Consider the following 22,157-nt stretch of genomic DNA (forward strand, 5'->3'; position numbering starts at 1 on the left):
GGGGATAAACTGCATTTTCTCCAAGTAATAACTAAGTACCACAAGTATAATCACCAGAGTAAAGATAAAGTATCATATTATAAATAGGTCATCAAATGTACTAGTCAAAGACCGATCATCAGAATATAGGTTACAAACCCAAATCATTGTTTTAAAATAAGATAACAAGATTAACGCATAATCTTAAGTAGTGCAAGCATGATCACTATCTCTCTCGTCTCTCACCGGATGGTCCTTCCATCGTCCCACATGTACTTTAGCCAAACCGGGTCCATATCCTAAAAAATGACCTCGATTAGGTCTTGGGCAACCAGCATTATCTGGTCAGAAGGCATCCTCTTTTACGCTACCTAAACCGCGTAATTTATACATAATGGGAGGAAAAAAATAAAAGGGTTAAGTCCAAGGACTTAGTGAGAGATAATGCACACAATACCCATGCCATTTTAGTGATGAACTTTGTTTGGTAAAGAATGCAGCATTTTAGGTAAGGTTAAATTCACTTTACCCCCTGAAGTTATATGAGTTTTTCAATTCGAACCACAATGTTTAAAAATTGGCAATGCACCCTCCTAATGTTTCAAAAAAATTCAATTTAGACCCTCTGTTATTAATTTCCGTCTAATTGGACGGAAATCATCCCACGTGCGTCTCACGTGGGATGATTTCCATCCAATTAGATGGAAATTAGTAACAGATGGTCTGAATTGAAATTTTTTGAAACATTAGGTGGGTGCATTGCCGATTTTTAAACATTGTGGTTCGAATTGAAAAACCAAATTCACTTTAGGGGGTAAAGTGAATTTTCTCCTTTTAGGTATGATAATTATCCATGAATGCAATATAGATATAGGACATGCTTATAATCATGAGAATCAATGATAGTTCAATAGTATAGTTTACTCGAAACATTACCCATTCTCAGCAGGGTTGGCACTGTCCATAGGAATTTGTAATACAATGTCAGTGCCCCAACCATTGTACGCTACATAACACTAGTAGCCCGACCGAGTCCGATCTTGGGTTGTCCACGCTATTAATGATATACGTCGTGTAGTGATCGCCCGTTAAGGCTGCGCACGGTCACAAAACAACCATTGGATCCAAGGCCCATATAACAACACACACATTTGACCACAAAGTTAACATGTATAGTGAGCCTATTGTCGTTATCCCGCACGTACCGGTGTACCATGTCATACAATACAATTATTCTTGTCTGTATTTTACATGCATGCTTTTACAAATCTCAATGTCATTATCTTGTTAAGTAGCACATTTTTACAAATGATAGAGTTCAAGATGCAGCAAAGTGTATATCGTGAGAGTTGCAAATATGCATGTGTTTGGTGCACAAAATAGTCGTGCAATACGGAAAAATAAATGGCAAGCATTATGTCAATTCAAACTCACCTAGGTCGAACAAAATCTTCGAGTACTCCTCCAAACGGTCCGGGTTCTCCAAATCTGTGGAAAACATTCTATTAGTCCTAAATCTAACTAAAACGAACTTAAGACCCAGAAATAGAGGCTGTAGGGTGCTTGGCCAAAAAGGCCTTTCCCTAAACGTCTCTAGTTGAGCGCTCGTCCCTTAGGGCAAGCGTTCGGCCAGTGAGGTTTAGGCAGAACCTCATTTGGTCCAATGTGCTTCCGAGCCCTTTTCGACGGGTTCTTAAGCTACAAATATGGTTTTTAACATCTCCTAACCGTAACAACGTCTTCAAGTAACAAGAATAAGTCTAAACGAAAAGGAAAGACTTAAAAAATGAGATTAAAGCTTAAAACTCCTAAATATTAACAACTAAGCTATTGCAAATCAATAAGCTAGCATAACAACCTAATAAAACACAAAGAGAGTGAAGTGGTTACCTCAACAAGCAAACTCTCCAAGAACACCTCATTCTTCTTCAAAAATACTCACAACCTCATACACACACTCAAGAATTAGAGCAACAGAGTTTCTCCAAGGTATTAGAGGCTGAAATGAAGGTTTAAAGGCATAGGGGTGGGTTTAAATAGGGGAAAAAGCTGAGGGCGCTGCAAAAAATCTCTAAAAAGGTGCGAGCGCTCGTGTAATGTTTATCTAGGGATTTTTGAGTTGCAGGTGGCACGTGGGGGCAAAAATTAGCAATCAACAAAAAGTCAATGAGCGCTCGGCTTGGTCCCCACATGAACGCTCATGTATTGTTGCCAGACGAGCGCTTGTGTGGTCCCTCACGCAAGCGTTCGTCTACTGTAGCTCCAAAATCTAAAAATTTTAAAAATGCCTCTACATGTGTCTTTAGTAACGCAAAGTCCAATAAACCCTCTAATCAAGTTATCTTAAGCTTAATTAATTATTTGGATCACTACAGATATCCCCTCGAGCTATCTTACCATTGCTATGCTCAAAACCTTTTTCTCCCTTCCATACTAACTAGAGCGTCGTAAGGGTACTACCAATCCCTTTCCTACAACTCCTCGTAAAGGGCATGCACGCTCATTGCCTCTTTCCCCAACCTTCCTCGAGCAGACCTATATGCTAAGGGACTCTCCACGTTAGATCCCTTAGACCCCAAAAATCCTAGAGAAAAGAGGGGGAGACGGGGCCTATAAAGGCAACAATTCAGTGCCCCTCGAGGTATGCCCTTTTACCCATATCCTTATTATGCTCAAAACCTCTCTCTTATTTTCATACCAACTTGAGCGTCGGAAGGGTATCGCCAATCACACTATAAGCATCCTTTAACCTCTTTTCATTTTTTGAAGATGCTCTTTAAAAAGTAGCGTACGACAAAATAGTCTCACAAAAACAAAAGACGTAAGAACTACACAATAAATAGCTTTTAAGTTAGTGGGGGCGTGGAAAATAAAATGTCAATAAAACATTTGACAAGATTATGATGAGACATGCTGGTATGAAAAAAAAAAAAAAAAAATTATTTCATTATTAATTAACATGTACCCATTTTTTTTTTTCTAAAGCAATAAAAGAGAGAGGCAAGGGAGGAGGGTACCGGTGAGGGTACTTTTGGAGTGGCTTTTACAACCCCTTATAGAGAGGTCAACTCTTATCATACTTGTTGGAAAATCTTATAAAAAAATGTTATTACCTAGTACCCTTTGCTACACATGAATGCATCGATCAAATTTTATGCATTAAGTTAAAGTTAAATAGTATTATCTTATTATCATAAAACAACCCCATATAATATGTTCCCAACTAAGGCACTTCACGGGCTTTATTTGGTGACCATTTTAAAACTTTTTTTTTTTTTTTTGTACAAGATAAAAAAAAAAAATTATACTTTTAAAAATCACCAAAAAAATAAATGTTAAGGTCACAACATAAATTCAACTTATAGTTAACTTCTCTCCTACGTGCCATTTAAAAAAAAAAAAATTTGATAGAGAGAATTTTGAAATTCTAAAAATTTAGAAAAAAAGATAATTTATTGAGTTTAAAATTTAATTTTTTTTACACGTACGAAAAAAGTTAGACCATGAATTAAATTTGTGTTGTGTTCCTACCAAACCACTTTTTCAAACCAACATTTCCACATGAAAAGTACTTTTCTTTTCAATTGGTTGGGGGAGTAGCAAAATGTAGCGTCACCAGTCACCACCCAGAGATCCCAATCAGGCTACCCCGTGACGCTAAAAACTGACTCCACCGCCTATGATTGGAGCGTGGCGACCACCTCCCTCCAAGCGAGTGGCACTCACTACCCAGAGCCTCCCTTCTCTGACCTTCATTTATCAAAAACCAGAGACCTCTCTTTCTCTCTCACACACACACACACACACACACAACAAAAGCAGCAAGAGACATGTCAACAACCACACCCACCTCTCCAATCAGCTTCACAAACAGAACCCCCATAACTACCCAAACCCTTTTCTTTGGTTAACTACCCAAATCCAACACATAATCTGTCAGTCTATGTATTTGTCTTTGTGTACTACGTATGTTGTACACATAATATATACTTTTGTGTAATGGTTTGGTGGTGAAGGAAGGCCTTCTTGCTTAAGAAAATTGTGGGTTTTTGGTTTTGGTGAATTAGTTGTTAAGCTTTCATTTTCTGTATCTGATATTCTGGGCTGGTTGTTCCTTCGTTTGACTCCATTTGAAGCAAGCCCCAGTCTTTCTTAAGCTCTATTCTGTAATGGGTTTTGGATTATTTGCTTCGATTCTTCGTTATCAGTTTAAACAAGAAGCTGGGTTGCTGAAGAATTGGAGTTGAATTTTGGGATGATGCGGTTGAGTTCTGATATGGGTATTGGCCAAAGTTCAAGCTTTTGGTGGTTTGGGAGGAGGGGATTAGGGTTTGTGCTTCGGATTGTATTTGGATTTTTGGTTGGCTTCTTGCTTACACGGCCGGTGGCAGGTTTAAGACCGTTGAGGGAGAGGGCTCGGTCGTGGGGCGATGAGGTTGGTTTTACAAATTTCATCCTCTCTTGTTGCTCAATTATGGTATTGTTTGATGTTTTCATTTCGCCTTCGATGGCAATTTAGGTAAAGAATGTGAAATTCAAATATTTAAGTGTAATTTTGTTCGGTTAAAGTTTGATCTGTTACATGGGTTATAGCTATATATATGTTGTGCATTTTGGTGAATCTCGAGGGATTTAGGGAACTTTGTTGGATTCTACTGTGGTTTGCATGTACTTAAGAGTTGATCCATTGGTGGAGCGAGATTGACAGACATCTTTGTGGAGTGAGATTGACAGAGGAGAGCTAAGTTTTAATGAGTACAAATTTTCTTCTGTCTAAATATAACCCTCCATTGCTTACTAAGAAGAAGAAGAAGAATCTTACTTTGGTGTTGTTGTGTTCCAAATGCTTATCTTAGCCCATGGGTTGTATTAGATGGCTAAGGAGGAGGTTAATGTTTCTCTGTGTAAGCAAATGGAGCACAGGCTACAAAGAACAATACTTTCTGCAACAAGAAGAGAACCATATATGTTGTCAAAGGGAAATAAGCACTATGGGAAACAAAATTAGTGTCTGCTTCTGTAGTTGGTTGCCGGAAATGCGAAACTTGGAAAGTGGGGGAAAACTCATGGGTGTAATCATTATCGATGGTGACCATTGGTGGTGGAGATTGATGCAAATGAATCAAAATTGAGCAATTCCTAGCTTTACCAGTTGTGGCAATGTGCAGAACCTGGATTAGTAGAGAAATAACTACACTTTATTTGGCTGTTATTTAACCAAAAAGTTTTTCAATATTGGGATTTCAGTACTCAGCTGTTTTTTCATGTCAAGTATTTGACTAAATTGAATTTTAGCTTTTCGGAGAAAGTGGGCAACCTTATCTTAATTTGTCGCTAAAATGTGACTCTGATTTTGCATAAAATTCTGAACCAGACATAATTGCTTTTGCTTGTTATTGATATTGCTTTTTTACAGTGGCTATTTGTAAGAAAAGATGAAAGCGAGTTGGGTCCATTCTCTACATGGAACATAACAGGAACTTACAGAGGTTTGTAACATAAATACATTGAATTGATCATCTCTTCGTTATAGTCATCCTGTTTGCAAAAGTTGTCAGCTTCCAATTACATTTATTTCCTTATGATATCATTTTTTTTTTTTTATGAATAATAATAATTTTATAGATAGAAAAAGGGCAAAGTCCTAGTACACGAAAAGTATGCAAGTGACTTGAATACTCGAGGCTACTACAATCTAAAAACAAATCAAATCACCCAAATTCTCTTAGAGACAAAATTAGGAACATATACAATAACCCAATTCAAAAGAGATTAATCACTATTTGTTCTTCATGTCTCATTGTTATGTGGGTAGCTTAGGATATCTTTGGTCTGTATCTTATTTTTAGCTGAACTATTCAAAAACTTGTGAGCTTTTAGTTCATGATGGCATGATGTTCATCATGAATTAGTTTGTCACAAAGTGACTATCAAAATTACACACTGATATGGTCACACTTAAAATCATGCAATGACTCAGAATTTTGCCTGGGCATGCATTCTGCTTGATTTGCAGACTCTTCTTTACATGGACAATGTGACTTCCATCTTAAAAATTGACCCCTATAGTGGGAATGGAGTTCATGTTTTATATTTTGGGATAGAAAATTTTAGAATGTAATCTTGAAAAATCGGATTCTGAGTTTCAATATCTTTACTTAATGTTGCTGAGCCCCCACATGCATGGACTTCAAAATTGTTTCATAGTTTAGAGGTGCACCAGGAAGATGTCAACTATATGGCTAGGATTTCCATGTTTAGTTTGATATGTGGAAAGTGAGAAGTAAATATATATCTTTGAGCATGTTAAGGGAAAGGCTTTCGCACTGATACTTAGAGTAAGATTAAATGAGATACTTGGTAATAGACGAGTATATTGCAAATTGATGTTTTTTGGCTAAAACTGGTCAGGGTTTGTTTAATGGGATCAGGAGACATTAATTAAGAGAGAATTGATCTATATGAGGATGGCTGGTGGTAAGTTGGAATTGTGTATAATACCCATTGGGCTTCACTATGGGCCTGCCAAAACTCATGCCTAATGGGAGATAACTAAAATACACAGGCTGTTTATTGAAAAAAACCACTAGTATTACAATTGAAAGTGTAAAGAATCCAAAGGATCCAATGAAGAAGATGGGCTATCTATTGCCATCAATAGGTATCCAATTTTGACTCTATTGATAGGTAGGTTAATCCCTTTGATACTCTCCCTTTTTCTCTTCTGCCATATACTCTGTATTTTATAGGGTCTATACCTGAATAAACCTTGAAAAAATTTCTTGGTATCAGGAAGTGTGGAGATGTTACTCATTGCTACATGTGTTGAGATGTAAACCTATCAATAATGCTTGCTTGTAGAGTGCACGTGCATTTTTTTTTTTTTTTTCTGGTGGAATTTTGTACAAATATTACAGAAGGAATATTTATCTACAATTTCCTTGTCATGTTTCAATGTATGCAAAATATTATCTATGGACCATATGGCCAGTTGAATGCATTTTGAACTTAATCATCCAGTTTATTACAGTGCATCCAAATGGTTGAACACTTATATCTTGATCTGATTACCTGTAATCTGGACATCTGAGTTGCAGGGACATGGAAGTTTCTAGACTCTGCAAATGGCTCTTCCAGGTTTCCAGATTTCAGGAAATCCACTGGCAATTCAGTTATTGAATTAGTTAGTACACCAACAAAAATAACTGGTGTACATTATGTTCAGGTGAGTAGATTGAATTGTGGGTGAAAAAAGGTCATTTTCTGAAAGTCAGCATTTATGAGTAGCATCTTTATTCTTAATTAGTGCACAGGCAACAGATATTATACACATCTAAGGTGTTTTATGCTTGCACAATCTGTTCCTGATGCTGAAGTCAGTAGTAGGACATTGCATTTCTATTAATCATTTCTTGTACATGCGACATTTCCATAGTATGCATGTGATTGGATCTGAATATTTCAGAACCCCAAAGTATGATGATCAACAAACAAAAGCTCGAATTTTTTTATCTCCTCATCATAGATGATGGAACATGTAATTTTAGCTCCCTTTTTCTAAAAGACTTCATAGGAATAACTATAATTGCTTTACTGTTTGCTTTTCATTTATGATAATTTGTTTACAAATTAAGTTTTTTTCCTTTTCATGGTGCTGATGCAGGGGGTAATTATCTTCCATGATGTGTTTGACAATGAACACAATGTTGGTGGTGCTCAAATCAGGGTTGAAGGTGTATATATATGGCCTTTTAGACAACTTCGAATGGTAGCTAATAGGTAAATTGAGAAATACAGCAAATTCTTGGAAACCTTCAGAATGACTATATTGATTTCTCCTCACATATATGCTCAATTTGATGTTTAAAGATTTGGGTAATAAGACAAGAAATGCAAGTAAATGTTGGATGACATACAAAATAAATGTGCACAGAAGGTGATAGAGAAAGAAAGCATACTCTTAAGGAATATGAAGTCAAATATATAGGGGATTTACCCACTGTTCTAATGTAATTGTTCATATTCTTCTTTGGACAGTTTTTGGAACATAATAAGATGATAGTCAGTTTGAAGTAAGAACTTTATTTAGAACAATTAGCTGTTTTGTTAACAATATTCAATTGCACGTTGTTCTGCTGCTATCTCCATTTTTTTCCTATGGTAAATGGTGATTAATTTCTAATTTCAATGTTATTTGTGCATTTGAATTGTTTTCAACTTTCACACACTACGATATTGCAGTGGAAAAGAGGGAGAGCTGAGTCAGGAAGATGATTATCTTTTATCGAATCCATATCATTTGGTAATACTTCTTACTAGACTCATCTATGATTTTGAAATTGATTATGATTCTACAGTGTATGTCAGTTTAGGATGACTACTTATTGTTGTTTTTATGCAATTTTTGTTCCTTAGCTGTCTGTATTATGCAATTGGTCTCTCTGTTTACTTGATGTTGCTGAGACATATCCCACTGTAATTTGTCCTACAAAAATTTTTATTAGAGGGTATTGTAGAGTCGGTTACTCATTGTGTTTCAAAAGTGTCTAATTTTGTTCTCGGTCTGGGTTTGATTGAGTGGTATAAAGTTGATTTAAGATTTATTTCAGTAGATTAGTCTTAAATCAGGGGTTAAGGGTAAGATCATGCTTCACAGGTTCAATCCAGTATGTGCGAGTTGGTATTACCTAGAAAAGATTATGCTATTATTTCATTACACGTGAAATCTTTATTAACATTTTTATCTGATTTGACCCATTTGCCCTGTCTTTATTGGGTTGGGATTCGACTCCTAGGAATTACAGATACTTCAATGCTGTCATACCATTATCTGATTTGTATCTAATGTGGATATGCTGTGATGCCAAAAAAAAAAAAAAAAGTATTGGATATGTGTTTTTAAATAATAAAATCATTTTTTTTGTTCATCATACAGCTCGGGTGTAGCAGGAGAGAACTAGGATACGACATAGATACTTCTTGGCAAGGGGGCTCAAAGTTGAATTTTTTTAAGAAAAAAATGATTTAACTGTAAACTACAAGATCTAGGGTTTTAGAAAGTGAGGCAAACTTCCTATTTATAATTTTAATGAATATCTCCATAGAAAGCACATAGGGATTCAACATAAGTATACATGAAGTATGCAAGAAAGACCTCCAATTAGGGAGAAAAATGAGAACAAACGTCCAAAAATTCCATAAAACTAGAAAAAACGAGGACTATTGTAAGCCAACATCCAAGCATAAAGAGATTTGAAAACATATCAGTTTTTAAATCTAACACCAGCCTCTCACAATAGTTAAAGGTCATCGTGTTCTACTCTCTCCCAATGCACCGCATTAAGCATAGAGGAGCTATCCTCCAAACTTCTAAAATGCTTCTTAACTGACCTCTCCAACTAGTCAACAACTCTACCACCCTTCTATGCATGACTCACTCTACACTAAAAAGACAGAAGATTGAACCCCATGATTCTCTGGTCATTTCACAGTTTAGAAGAAGATAATCTATGGTCTCCCCGCTCCAGCACATGCAACACCAATCCATTACTATGACGTGCCTCTTCATGCAATCTCTCACCTCATCTTTGACAAATATAGAAAAACCACCCACCCCCTCCTAATGTATTTCCACACCCCCACTCCGAAGGGCTCAACAACCTCACTGAAACGCCATCCTCTTTTCATGCTATCATATTTGGTTTCCACCACCGATCTCCACAAAGCCTCCCTTTATGTGGCATAATATCATAGCCATTTTCCCAAGAGAGCTCAATTAACTGAACCATATTTCAAACCTCCAAACCACCAAAGCAATTTGGAGAACAAATCTTAGACTACCTGACTAGATGAAGTTTGAACTCATGACCAATTCTACCCCTTAAAAAATATCTTTGAAGTTTCTCAATCCAGTTAGCAACACCTCCGGGATGGGGAAGATGGATGGATAATAAGTAGGCATGTTGGACAGAGTGCTTTTAATCAATGCCAACAAGCTACCATCCTAATAAAACCTCTTCCATCCATCTGAACGACATTCCATTTTTTCAACAAAGCCATCATATATTGATTTAGCCTTGTATGAAGCCCCTAAAGAAAGACCCAAATACTTCAAAGGCAAAGAGAACACCCTACAACCCAGTATATGGGCCAAGTCTTACGCTTTCTATAAATTTCTGATTACTTATAAAAAAAATGTTTGTCATTTGTCTTTTAACCTAAAAAATTCTATAACATATATTTAAAAACCTTCCAGTTTCTAAATTTAATGAATACCAAATATGAATAATTTGTTATTTCTTTATATATAACTTCTAAAATGGCTGAATCATTTATACATATTTTATGCCCTTTGGTGTTTGTTAATCGTCTTTTAACATAAAAACTTCTATAAAATATATTTCAAAATTCTTTTTTATATTATTTAGTTGACATGTTCTTGTTGTATCACACCTTAGATTTTCAAGAAGTGATGTATCACCATGTCCATATCATATTGAATCCTTACCATATCCTTATCGAGGCATCATAGATTTAGAGACGTCTAAATACTCCAGGGGAAATTTTAGATCTTATGAGGGATGTTGGTGGGCTGAGATTTTGAACTCTAAATCTTCACCACATCTTGTTGCGTGTTCTTAAAAGCATAAGCTCTTCTTTGACAACTATTTGCATCATGTGGTGGGCGACATTGCTTGGAAAACTAGTGGTTATCATCTTTGAGAAAATATTTGTTGATGAGGGTTCTGAATACTTTCTACCTTTTCAACTTCTTCATACAGCTTGGAGTTTTCTCATCCCAGGTGTTCCAAGAATCTCCGCGGGATAAGATATGGAGAAGAAAACATTGTAATCTCATCTTCTTCACTTTGAACTTATGCCCATGCTGATCCTATTTGTAACTTATGTCCTTTTTGATATTTTGATGTAGTAATTTCTATTTTCACTTGCTGCAGCGCCAATTTATGAAATGGAGAAACATTGTAATATTGAAATTGCGGCCCAAATTTCGCGTGTTTCATCCGCCCAAAATGGTACTTGAGTTCTCTCAGCGTATGAATTCTTTTCTTTTTGCTTTCCCCCTTCTCTTTTGACCTGATGTATGTCGAGAAATAATTGGAAAACAGTTCTTAAAAAATAAAATAAAACTTTTCTTTGGTTTGTTTATTTATTACATACATTCCTGTAGATGGGGATCATGATCGTTATCATATGGAAGGTTTAATGGAAAGTCCTGCAGTGGATGATGATGGGGATTGCTTCTCACCCTTACTAATAAATGCTACTTCTGTCAACATTGGGGTCTACTATAACAAGGCAGTGAACTATACATTGATGGTCACCTTTGTATCCTCTACATATCATTACTCTAGTTTCAACACAATGTTATTAGCCTCTTTTGGGTGGATTCCTTAACTGTTTTCATCAGGTCTCTTTCCTTCAAGTTCTTCTATTAATTCGGCAGATGGAACATGGCAACACTCAATCCGTAAGAACTTGTGTAAAACATACTTAAGAATAAAAGCCATAGTTTCCATATATATGATGTATTTCAATACTCTTTCAGCTTTGTGTTTTTTCACAAAAGTAATCATGGTTCTGATTTTCCTCTGTCAGGGAGCTGCCAAAGTTTCAATTTTAATGATTGGCCAACAAGCAATCATGGATGCTTATCTTTGCCTTCTACATCTGACAGCTGGAATACTAGTTGGTAAGCATAATAATTCCCTGTTCTACAATTTCAGAAGTTTCTGTATATGCATATAATCTTTGACAAGTTTATTATAATAATCTTAGTGGGGTTATTGGGGGACTTTTAAAATCAGCTATTCACTTTTGACAAACCTGTAGCTGCAAATAACAACAAATTCTTTTATGATTATAGGACTGTGGTCAGAAATACTAACTTTTCCTATTTCATTCATTTGCCCAACCTTTTAGCAACATAAATTTCTAACGGATTCTGTTAGCTGGAGAGTGTAAACACCTTTTGACTTTTTGTTTTTAGTTTTTTTGGTACCCTCCACATGTTACATTGTGTCACTTGCAAAGTGAACTACATACTTCTAAAAGACAACATCTGTCTCAACAATGACCCTCCAACACGAGTGCTCTTTTTTCTTTCTTCCGCTTTTTTGGGTAAAATTATATTTTACCCCTCCAAAATACTACTTCAATTGTGGTTACACCTCCAAACTACAACTCAGTGCAACTCGAACCAATAAAGTATGAAGTATTTTGAGTTGCCCCCTTGTGTCAATCTGGCCATTACTTTTGAAACATTCACGTGCGTATGAGCCGTTTCTTCCACCAAAAGTACCTCCAGTTTAAGGTATGGATTACAAAACTGTCCCTAATAGAGGGGTGGCTTCTGGGGCCACCCCCTTCAGGATAGAGATTGCGGTGGTCACGAGCCCCCAAACATGGGCAGTGGCCTTTAAACCCCCCACTTGATGAAGGTGGGATTTGATCCTAGGTATTTAGTGCGACACCTTGAGAGTTTACCAGCTGAGATAGTTGACGCCTTTAGACCACTGACGTGCTCTGTCCATTTACAATTTGCATCCAGTGCTAGACTAGAATAATGCCATTTAAATATACTAATTAGGCATATCATTTTATAAATGATGGTGATGGCAAACTAGCATTTGCACGCCACTACATAGAGTAATAAGTTTTAATACACCCTTTGACTATATGGTGATGGCATAAGTGAAAAACTGTACCCCCACCCCAGTTGAAGGATTCCCCTTGGTCAAACAAAAACTTTTTAAAAAAATACCATTTTTTATGAAAATGTGGTAAATTTTCATGATTTTTACCATATTTATACATATAATTAAGTTTAACTTTGTGAATCAGCGGGTTGTAAGTCATCCTACGGAGCTTAGTATTGCTATATATGGAACACAATCTGACTGGTCTGGTTTGACTGGTGATTGAATTGAATTTGGGTGAAAATAATAGTGCCAGATCTGGGTTTGGACGATCCAAGTTGTATGCATCAGTAACGTGCTATTTAAATGTATGTTTGCTTCACAACAAGGAAAGTGGCGTTCTAGCATTTCTTTTTGTTTGGAAATTTATTATGATGCTAGAATGTCAGTCAAATATCAGCACTTTGGTGTGAAATGGACATACCTGTGCTGGTGTCTTTTTTATAACTTGTATTTAGGAGTATGTAATTCATTTTGTTTGCTTACCACATACCTTATTTGTGCAACTATTTCTGCATTTGTTCATTATTGAATCCTGTATGATGACCTTTTTGGCTTTTCAAGTTTGTTCATTACCTCATATTCATCCTTAACCAGAGGTGCTTTTTTTTTTGGTGCATACAGAATCCTTATTTAATGCTTTTGCAACTGCGGCCTTTTTCAAGTTCGTAGTCTTCTCAATTTTTGAGATGAGATATCTTCTTGCTATATGGAAGGCAAGTAGACCCATGAGTAATGGAGAAGGTTGGGAGACTATGAGGCGTGAGCTTTCGGTTCTCTATAGTCGTTTTTGTAAGTATTATGAAATGCAACTTTTATGTTTATCTTTTCAATGCCACTCTTTTATTTGCGAGTGGAATTTCTATTTCCAAGATCTATTGAAGGCATTACACTCAGACAACACCCTATATACTCATGGACATTCACCTCCTTTAAGTTTATGACTGTTTCTTGAACATATGTTGATTGAACTCTTTTTGTCTGAAAATATGATTAGATGCAAATATTGTGTAATAACTCTATCATGCACTATACTTGTGTTACTTAAACCTCAAGTTTCAAGATAGATTATGTGGTAGAATTTTTCCTAGCGATATGTTATACTGGTGTATATCGTGATGGGGCCTTATTTTAATTTTGAACTGCCACCCGACTTGTTTATACCTGAAATCCCCCCTCTTCTGTTCAATGGAAGAGCTTGCTTGTGGTAATCTTATAAATGAACAGATTGAATGTTCACTAGTCTGCAAGTTTATTACTGCTCGCATTGAAGAATATTTGAGACAGAGAACTAGAATGAAAGTTGTATGTAGCTGTTCACAGTGTTCCTACTATGATAATATCACAACAGTTGTGAATCGGGGGTTTAGCTGTTGCTAGCACATCAGAAAATCTATATTTTTGCATGTGCACAAGTTTTTGCTTTTATCCTAGGTTCCCTAGTACCTTAGCAATATGAAGTGAGTTAATTTACAGGCTAATCTATCTTATTAACAAATATCTCTAGAGAGCCCAGAGTATTATCGCATGGACTTTATCCAGGCTGGTTTGGGTTTTTCCTTAACATTTGCTCCTCTGGGCATGAGGATCATCTATAGCAAACATCCCAAGCAAGACTTTAGAAGGTTGTAATGAGTTTTATTACTTACAAACCGGCAGTAGTCCCAAAAAACAATGTGGAAAAATCTCTCAGGTATCTCAAGTAAACATCTCAAGATAGTGTTTTCACATTCTGAAGTCAGATATCACTAGGCTTGGACTTGGAGATTTAAAAATTTCAGATGATATTCTCATTGTTGTAGCCATATGAAATCATGTTAAGCTAATGTGATGAGTGATGACTAATACCAAGTGAAAATAGTCACATATGGTTCTTTCATATGACTTGATAGCTGCAGGTTAGCTCGAAATGTATCTTCTGAATGGTATTCTTTTCTCAAGTTGCTGAGAGGATATTAACTATTACTATTACAATTGCATTAAAGTAATCCTTTAGAACTCTAAATTACATGCATATGTCAAGTTCCCCATGCTACTTGTGTGCAATGCCAGGATATGAATGGTTTTTCTCTTCTTTTGTTTAGTCTCAATGATGGAGCAATAAACCTTAGAAATTTCCAAATCTCAATGATTGCCAGTCTGCTACTCCCCTGTTTAATAATGATTGCTTATTTACACTTTAACGTATTTTCAGCATTATACTTAAGACTATAGAATTTGTTTGTATCAAATTGTTCTGCTAATTTGATCTAACTGTTGTCGCTATCTGCAGATGGGATCCTTTTGGGAGGCATTCTGGTCATGTATGAGTTTCATAATTTTCTGAGACCTATTCTTCTTCTTTTGTACTCTTTTTGGGTACCTCAAATAATAACCAATGTTGTTCGTGATTCAAGAAAGCCTTTGCATCCTCATTACATCTTAGGCATGACTGTCACTCGGCTGGCAATCCCGTTATATATATTTGGCTGCCCTAACAACTTCATGCGTATTGAGCCAGACAAGAGTTGGTGTATTTGTTTGACTGTATTTATTGGACTCCAAGCATCAATTCTTCTTCTCCAGAACTACCTTGGATCTCGTTGGTTCATTCCTCGTCAGGTTGGATGCAACTCTCTTCCTTTTTGTCTTCTCTCAAAATCTTGTTCGTTTTCTTTATTGTTTTAGTAATTGATGGCATAGGCATGCATAGCACACCCATATCCTCTAAACTACACACCATCGACTTGCTACGTCTTGAAGATATAATGATTACTCTTTAAGTAAAAGAATTATGTGGAACTAGCTAAGCAAGGAGTTGTATTATTGTGCATCTACTCCTGAGTACTACTTGCAATAACCTCTTAATTGATTTATTTTCCAATTGGATTCGTGATATTGTACATCTGAAGCATGAAAAATTGTCTGGCCTTCCCATGTTTTTGGGCTTTTGCTCCCCTAGTTCTAAGTAGTTCAACTCAACAAGATTATTGAATTTGTTAATGCTTCTTCATTTAATGGGGCTCCAGTTCATGTGGAGAAATATTGCAATTGCATGAAACGTTTAATACCTATTTAAATAATAATTTTGATTTTGCGGTGTGCAAATTGCAACTAGATTTCTTAGCAGAGGTGTATTTATATTGCTGCAGCACGTTACTTTTAGCTAAACTTGCTATGAGTGCTTACATGGAAATCTCACTTTTGGTATGATGGTTTGCAGATTCTTCCTGAAAAATATAGCTACTATAGAAGGTTTGATCAGGTCGCAAATCATGCTACAGATTGCGTCATTTGCATGACTGCCATCGATATTACACAGCGATCTAATGATTGCATGGTATTCTGACAGGATTCTTTCTTGTAATTAGTTGGTATGTTAGGTGTTCTTTCCTTGAACACTGGACTGAAATCAATTTACAATATCTTTTACAGGTGACGCCGTGTGATCATTTTTTCCATTCTGGTTGTTTACAAAGGTGGATGGACATAAAGATGGAGTGCCCAACTTGCCGGCGTCCACTACCACCAGCATAAGAGCATCTTTTCACTTTATGTCTATATCATATAGGACCAACTGACATTCCCCAACTCACTAATTCTGGTAATGTGACTTGATATGTCATTGAACAGTTTGAATTTTTGAATTTCTAGGATAACTGCTCAGTTATTTTTTGAATTTCTGAGGACTTTTTTCTGTCACATAGCATTACCAATTCGATTTTCACATGTGCTTTTGCAAATAGGAGCATCATTAATTTTGGAAATTATTCACTGATTCTTGCACGATCAAAACTTTTTTTTTTTTTTCTTTTGTTTTCTAAATCTATCTTAATTAATTCAAACTTGCATTGCTTCATGTTGAATCCATCTTCTTTTTCCATGCAATTCCTCATTTCTTGAAGGTTATATCCACGTTCTTTTCCTGGCCTTTCATGATATACCAGAATTTGTCATTGTTGACTTGAACATGTTCATTGTGTTTTTTTCCCTTTTCTCAGGTTGGGAATAGAACTGCCTTTTTACCTTGAGTTCACCTTCAGAAGGGTGAGATACAACATAATCAGTCACAAACTGTCACAGATGCTGTAGCAGTCTGTAGCCAATGATTCTTGTATTGTTTGTAATGTATATTGTATATTTGAGTACATTTAGCAATTGTATAGGTGTAAATCCTCTTCAATTCAATAGTCTAGTTTAATGCAAAACAAATGGCATTTGATTTGATGCTGTCAATTCAAGAAATGTGTTTTGCTTAGAACTACGTATGAGAGGTGCTGCTATACGGTTAAAGCAGAAAACTCTTCCATTAAAATGCTGCCACCTCAGATTACCTCAACTTACAAAATAAGCTTGGTTGCACAAGTTCATATCCCAAACATCAAACTTCCCCTGATAATATCCCAAAAAACAAAAGCTTAACCTAAAAAATCTTCACTGCCCAGAACACGCACCTCCCAGGCATAGACGCCGCCCCACCTAGCTCTGCCAAGCCACGCCCCGCCCAGCTCTGCCAAGCTACTTCGACGGTTCACCACCGCTATTGCAGCTGAGGGAATGCTAATGTGGTGGGTGCTAATGCCTCAAAACTCGTTTCTGCATTAGCGGTGGGTGTTAATGCTTCAAAACCTGTTTCTGAATTTAAAACTAAAATATAGAGGTGAAAAGTGAACCCTTTAAGGATTCTATCACCCTAAAGAGATCCGGTCATCTTAAATTTGATGCTAAACCGGTGGGTGCGGCTTGCACTGGCCATGCGGTGGGCTAGGTGGTGTTGGATTTTTGAAGCCGGTTGGGCGGAGGATCGGGCTGGTCATGTGTGGCGGCCGGTTTTGCAGGATGGGCGATGGGTGTGAAAATCTGAAACTGAGTAAGAGAGAAATAATGGGTTTCATTTTAAGAGAGAAATGGGCGGTTTTTTGTAAGAGAGAAATTATGGGTTTCATTTAAGAGCAAGTGATATAATCTGATGTAACTAAGTTCATTTTGTAAGTTGAAATAAGTTGATTTGTCCTTTTTTGGTTGGTGGGCGTAAACTGGGTCATTTACACCATGACCAAACGGAAGATATTCCCACTACATATTAGTTTGTCTTCAACGTGATCAAAGGAATGATAGAAAAAAATCATCTCAAAAGATAAAAGGATGGGAATAGAAAGGGGGGCAAAGTTTTCTTTCAAACTGGGTCAAGAAAAAATGTCTTCTAACCTAGTTTATTAGTTGATATATGTTTTTAGAGAATGTGATTTGTAACATTTGTCCTTCAAGTATTTCACATACATTTTTAAAATGCAGGTGCGAATCACTTGTTCTAATGATGGATGTCATCATGTCAATTTAATAAGTTGATTGGAAGAATTTCCTTAAACTTAGTTTGTAGAAAGGCTTTGTCAAAAAAAGGTTTCTCTTTTTCTTTTGCTTCAAATTTCCTTGAGTTGATTTATCACAAGGGAAATGGCACAAGTGGATTTGTAAATCAATGGGAAAAGATTTAAAACCCCCCAAAAAACTTGGTGTACACCCCAAAATCTTTTGATGGATTTGTATTTCAGGGAAACAAAGGCTTTTATTTATTATTATTATTTTTTTTATCATGAGTTTTCATATCATTTCCCTGTAGCTGGGTAAACTAGGGTTCTGATCATTTAATAACGCCCAACTTATCCAAGTCTTGCGTGAGGCTATCTAAGAAGAAAAACTACTGAATACAACCTGCTAGCTGCTACATGCCTGAGCTGAATAGCTGTAAATAACATTTTTTTTATTTGCACTGATCAAATCTAGCAGCCATTCTGAGAAGCCACTTCCAATTCTTTTAAACTTGTATTTACATGGTTTTTCTAGATAAGGAGATGTATATTTCTTCTAATTCACAAGCTTCACACAGTAATTACAAGCTCATTTGCTATCCCAAGTTTGGACTTTATTTTACTTTTGAAAGTAACTACCAATTGTGTGGTTGTCTATGTGTAACTTGGAGTCATAGAAGGTGTGGACACAGGCACTGCTGCTACTGCCGGTGGCATTGCAGCAGGAGCAAAAGCAGGTCCAGCACCGCCACCACCGGTGCAGCAGAAGCAATCAACAGGACGCTCAAGCACAGCACTGCATTCCTTTTTGCTCCTCTGAAGTGGTTTATCCGGCAAACAATTTCGACGATCATCGAACTTAAACCCTCGTCTTGATGTCAAATTCTGGCATATTCCCTCCTCCTCACAGAAAAAGTTATAAGAGAATGTGAAATTTGCCAAGCTTGGCAAAAGGCACACTCCATCTGTTACAATCCCAGTCAGCATATTATGGCCAAGATTTAGTTGCTCCAAGTGGGATAAACCAGCTAAACTATAGGGTATAGGACCAACTATATTGTTAGAGCTTAGATCCAACACCTTCAATTTGTAGAGAAATCCCAGCTCTTGTGGCAAACACCCTGTCAAACTGTTGTTGATTAATACCAGTTCTTCTAAAGTATTTGCGAACTTTGATATACTCGACGGAATGCAGCCTCCAAAGTTGTTGTTTGCGAACACCACCACGGAGGCCGTGCTTAATCCTAAATTTGTCGGAATCATTGTAGTGAAGCGGTTGTTGTTAACAAAGATCGCATCGAGTTTTTTGTTGAAAAGTTCAGGAGGCAATGGACCTTCAAATTCGTTGTAGCGGATATCAAGAAAGTTTAGGGTGGGAAGGCTGAGCACAACCTTAGGAAAAGGGCCTACAAATCTGTTGTTACTGAGATCAAGCTCATAGAGAAGTGTAAGATTGGCTAGAGTTTCAGGAATGATGCCACAAAAGCGGTTGGTGTTTAGATGGATAAGCGCAAGGTCAGTGAGGAGGCCTAATTCCTTTGGGAGGAACCCGGCTATGTCGGCGAAGTTGAGGTCAATGCCAGCAACAACAGAGATTTTGGGGTCATCAAGAGCTTCAGTACAGAACACACCTGAGTAGTTGCATACAAAAGGACCAACCCAGTTGGTGGTGAAGTTTTTCGGGTCAGAGTAGATTACGCGTTTCCACGCTTGGAGGGCAACATAGGCTTGGCGGAGTCTCGAGTTCGATGCGGAGGAGTGGCTGCGGTGGTGGTGGTAGTGGTGGTAGTGATGAGCCGCAAAGCTGCTGTGTTTTGCAGCCAGTGCCAGATTGTTGAATGAGAAAGACATGTGCAGGAGTAAAAGGACAAAGGCACAGGTGAAGAAGAAAAAGGAAACCATAGATGAAGCCATTTGCTGTTGTGGGTTTATGGTAGTGAAGCTTGTTTGTTATAAGTAAGGAGCTCTTTCCCTTTCAACGGAAATGCTCAATTCTTCTGCATAATCATGGACAAGTTGTTTAAATTTTTTCAAAAACGACGACCCATTACAGCGACAGTTAACCGCTACGAAGGCGAAGAACAAATCTAAACTGTCATAGATTGTGGTGTTGTTTGTTAAGAATAGTCTAGAGATGAGTTGCAGACAAATGGTATTGTGGAGGATGCGCATGACAAGGACCTGCCTCCTTCCATGTAGTTTTCTTAGTTGTTTGAAGTGGGAGTGGAGAAAGACAGCTTGAGCAGCCCCAGAGAAATGAAGGGATTTCTTGGGATTGAAGGGATTGACTGATAGACAAGTGTTGTGTTAAAGGGTGTAAGGGTGATCCTCAGATTACATGGGATTAGCTTCAGATGTTCATATTTGAAAGGCACAGCTTCCACTTTCTGAACATTTTGTCTGTTGGCACATACATGAAATGATTAATTATCATCACATTGCCCTCCAATCTTGAAATTCTGAATATTATTTATATTGCATAACAATGTATAGCTTTTGTAACTAGTTGAGAGAGAGAGAGAGAGAGAGAGAGAGAAGATAAGCATTAAAGGAGGAAATGAAAGAAAATAGACTTATTACTTATGAAGTTTTCTTCTAAATTGGGTTGAAGACAAAACATAAGATAACTATCCAAAAGTTTTTTAATTTTGTCTCAATATAAATAAAGGATAATAACTTCTATACGATCGTGGCACAAACTAAGTCTTTTGTGTCCTTGAATGAGAAATTTTGAAAACTCATCAACGCCTCATCCCACGAATATCAAGAGAACAACTTTATTTTGACATGCATATAAGTGATAGAAGGAGAATGGTTGTTTCGTACATGTGTGATAAAAGGGGAAAGATCCAGATCCAGTATTTTTTGAATATTTGCTTTTCTTGTTTCAGGCTGATGTGTCAACCTTTTATTGAAGGCACAAAAAACTTAGTTTGTGCTAAAACCTTAGCAAAGTTATTCTCATTCCTAAATAAGGACCTTGAGTTTCTAATTTTAAGAATTATAACTCTACCTTCTACCTATTTGAAAAATAAGTCTTCATGTCTTTTAGTCTCTGACAATCTTTTAACGTGTCAATTGTTTTTTTTTTTTAAGTATATCTAACAAAAATGTACCACGTGTAGAAGAGCCATGTATGCCAAAAAATACTAATAAAAGAACAAAGAAAAAGAAAAAGGTGACAATCGCTTCATTCTTGCATATTGGTGAATTTTCATATTATAGAGGGATGCTACAAGTTATTCTTGTGTTAAAAAGCGTGCAAAAAGTTTACTACCTTTCCATGATGTCTAACGTATATTTTCTTTTCTTTTTTGTTAATTTCTATTTACTAATATTTTGGAGATAATTGTGTATTAACATAATGATGAGAATCTAAATGCATTTTTATTTAAATATGTTAAATCACTAATTATCTCAAAATTTTAAATTAATTATTTAATTAATATATTAATATATTTTTTCACTTGTAAAAGGCTCAAAACACAAGAAATATTTAATTAAAATAAGGGCTAAACTAAAAAAAAAAAATTTCTAACTTAAATTATCTTCTGTGATACTAATTTGAAACAAAGTAGCAAGAAAAGACAAAAGAGAGAACTCGAAATTATTTAGTGATTTAACAAAATCTACTCTTTAAAAAAAATAATAAAATAAAATAAAATAAAAAATAAAATCTACATTAAAAAGACAATTATTACTTGAGTCACATTTTTATTCTACAATTATTTCACATTGCTTACATCACAATCTGAACTACTCTTTAGATCAATCATTGTTTAAAAAATAATAATAAATAAATAAAAAATCAAAAGGTAGTTAAAACTACTATATCAAAATTGTAAGATAAAAATATGATAAATTATGTTACTCTTTCAAATAACCAAAAATAAAATAAAATAAAATAAAATGATCCTCAATATATTATTGCCTAGTAAGAATTGTTAAGAGCCGGTAGATAACCAACTATTTTTCCTAAATTTAAGGGATAAAATTATTTTTTTATTCTCTATCCAAATACACCTCACAATAAATTCCCTTAATATTTTCTATTTTATTAAAACAATATTTTTTACTTTTATTTATTTTTTATTCCATAAACATATTTACTTTCTCTCAATCTCTTCTCGTCTTCTCTCTCCTCCGTCCCCCTCTCTCTCTCTCTCTCTCTCTC

General features: G+C 36.1%; 2 protein-coding genes across 2 annotated transcripts; one reads left to right on the plus strand and one right to left on the minus strand.

Annotated features, from left to right (window-relative positions):
• Positions 1 to 3,761: 3,761 nt before the first annotated feature.
• Positions 3,762 to 16,931, plus strand: LOC132181383 (transmembrane E3 ubiquitin-protein ligase FLY2-like). Its single transcript, XM_059594577.1, has 15 exons — positions 3,762 to 4,414; positions 5,396 to 5,468; positions 7,077 to 7,204; positions 7,643 to 7,758; positions 8,221 to 8,281; positions 10,761 to 10,827; positions 10,935 to 11,012; positions 11,168 to 11,325; positions 11,408 to 11,467; positions 11,596 to 11,689; positions 13,320 to 13,487; positions 14,968 to 15,296; positions 15,898 to 16,014; positions 16,110 to 16,278; positions 16,676 to 16,931. The coding sequence occupies exons 1-14, from the start codon at positions 4,235 to 4,237 to the stop codon at positions 16,209 to 16,211; spliced, it is 1,731 nt and encodes a 576-aa protein (XP_059450560.1). The 5' UTR covers positions 3,762 to 4,234; the 3' UTR covers positions 16,212 to 16,278; positions 16,676 to 16,931.
• Positions 16,932 to 18,565: 1,634 nt separating this feature from the next.
• Positions 18,566 to 19,897, minus strand: LOC132181753 (leucine-rich repeat extensin-like protein 4). The gene has a single exon (XM_059594991.1). It carries the CDS (start codon positions 19,895 to 19,897, stop codon positions 18,638 to 18,640), a length of 1,260 nt encoding a protein of 419 aa, XP_059450974.1. The 3' UTR covers positions 18,566 to 18,637.
• Positions 19,898 to 22,157: the final 2,260 nt, after the last annotated feature.

Source organism: Corylus avellana, chromosome ca5 (assembly GCF_901000735.1).
Source record: "Corylus avellana chromosome ca5, CavTom2PMs-1.0".
In the NCBI taxonomy this organism is placed as follows: domain Eukaryota; kingdom Viridiplantae; phylum Streptophyta; class Magnoliopsida; order Fagales; family Betulaceae; genus Corylus; species Corylus avellana.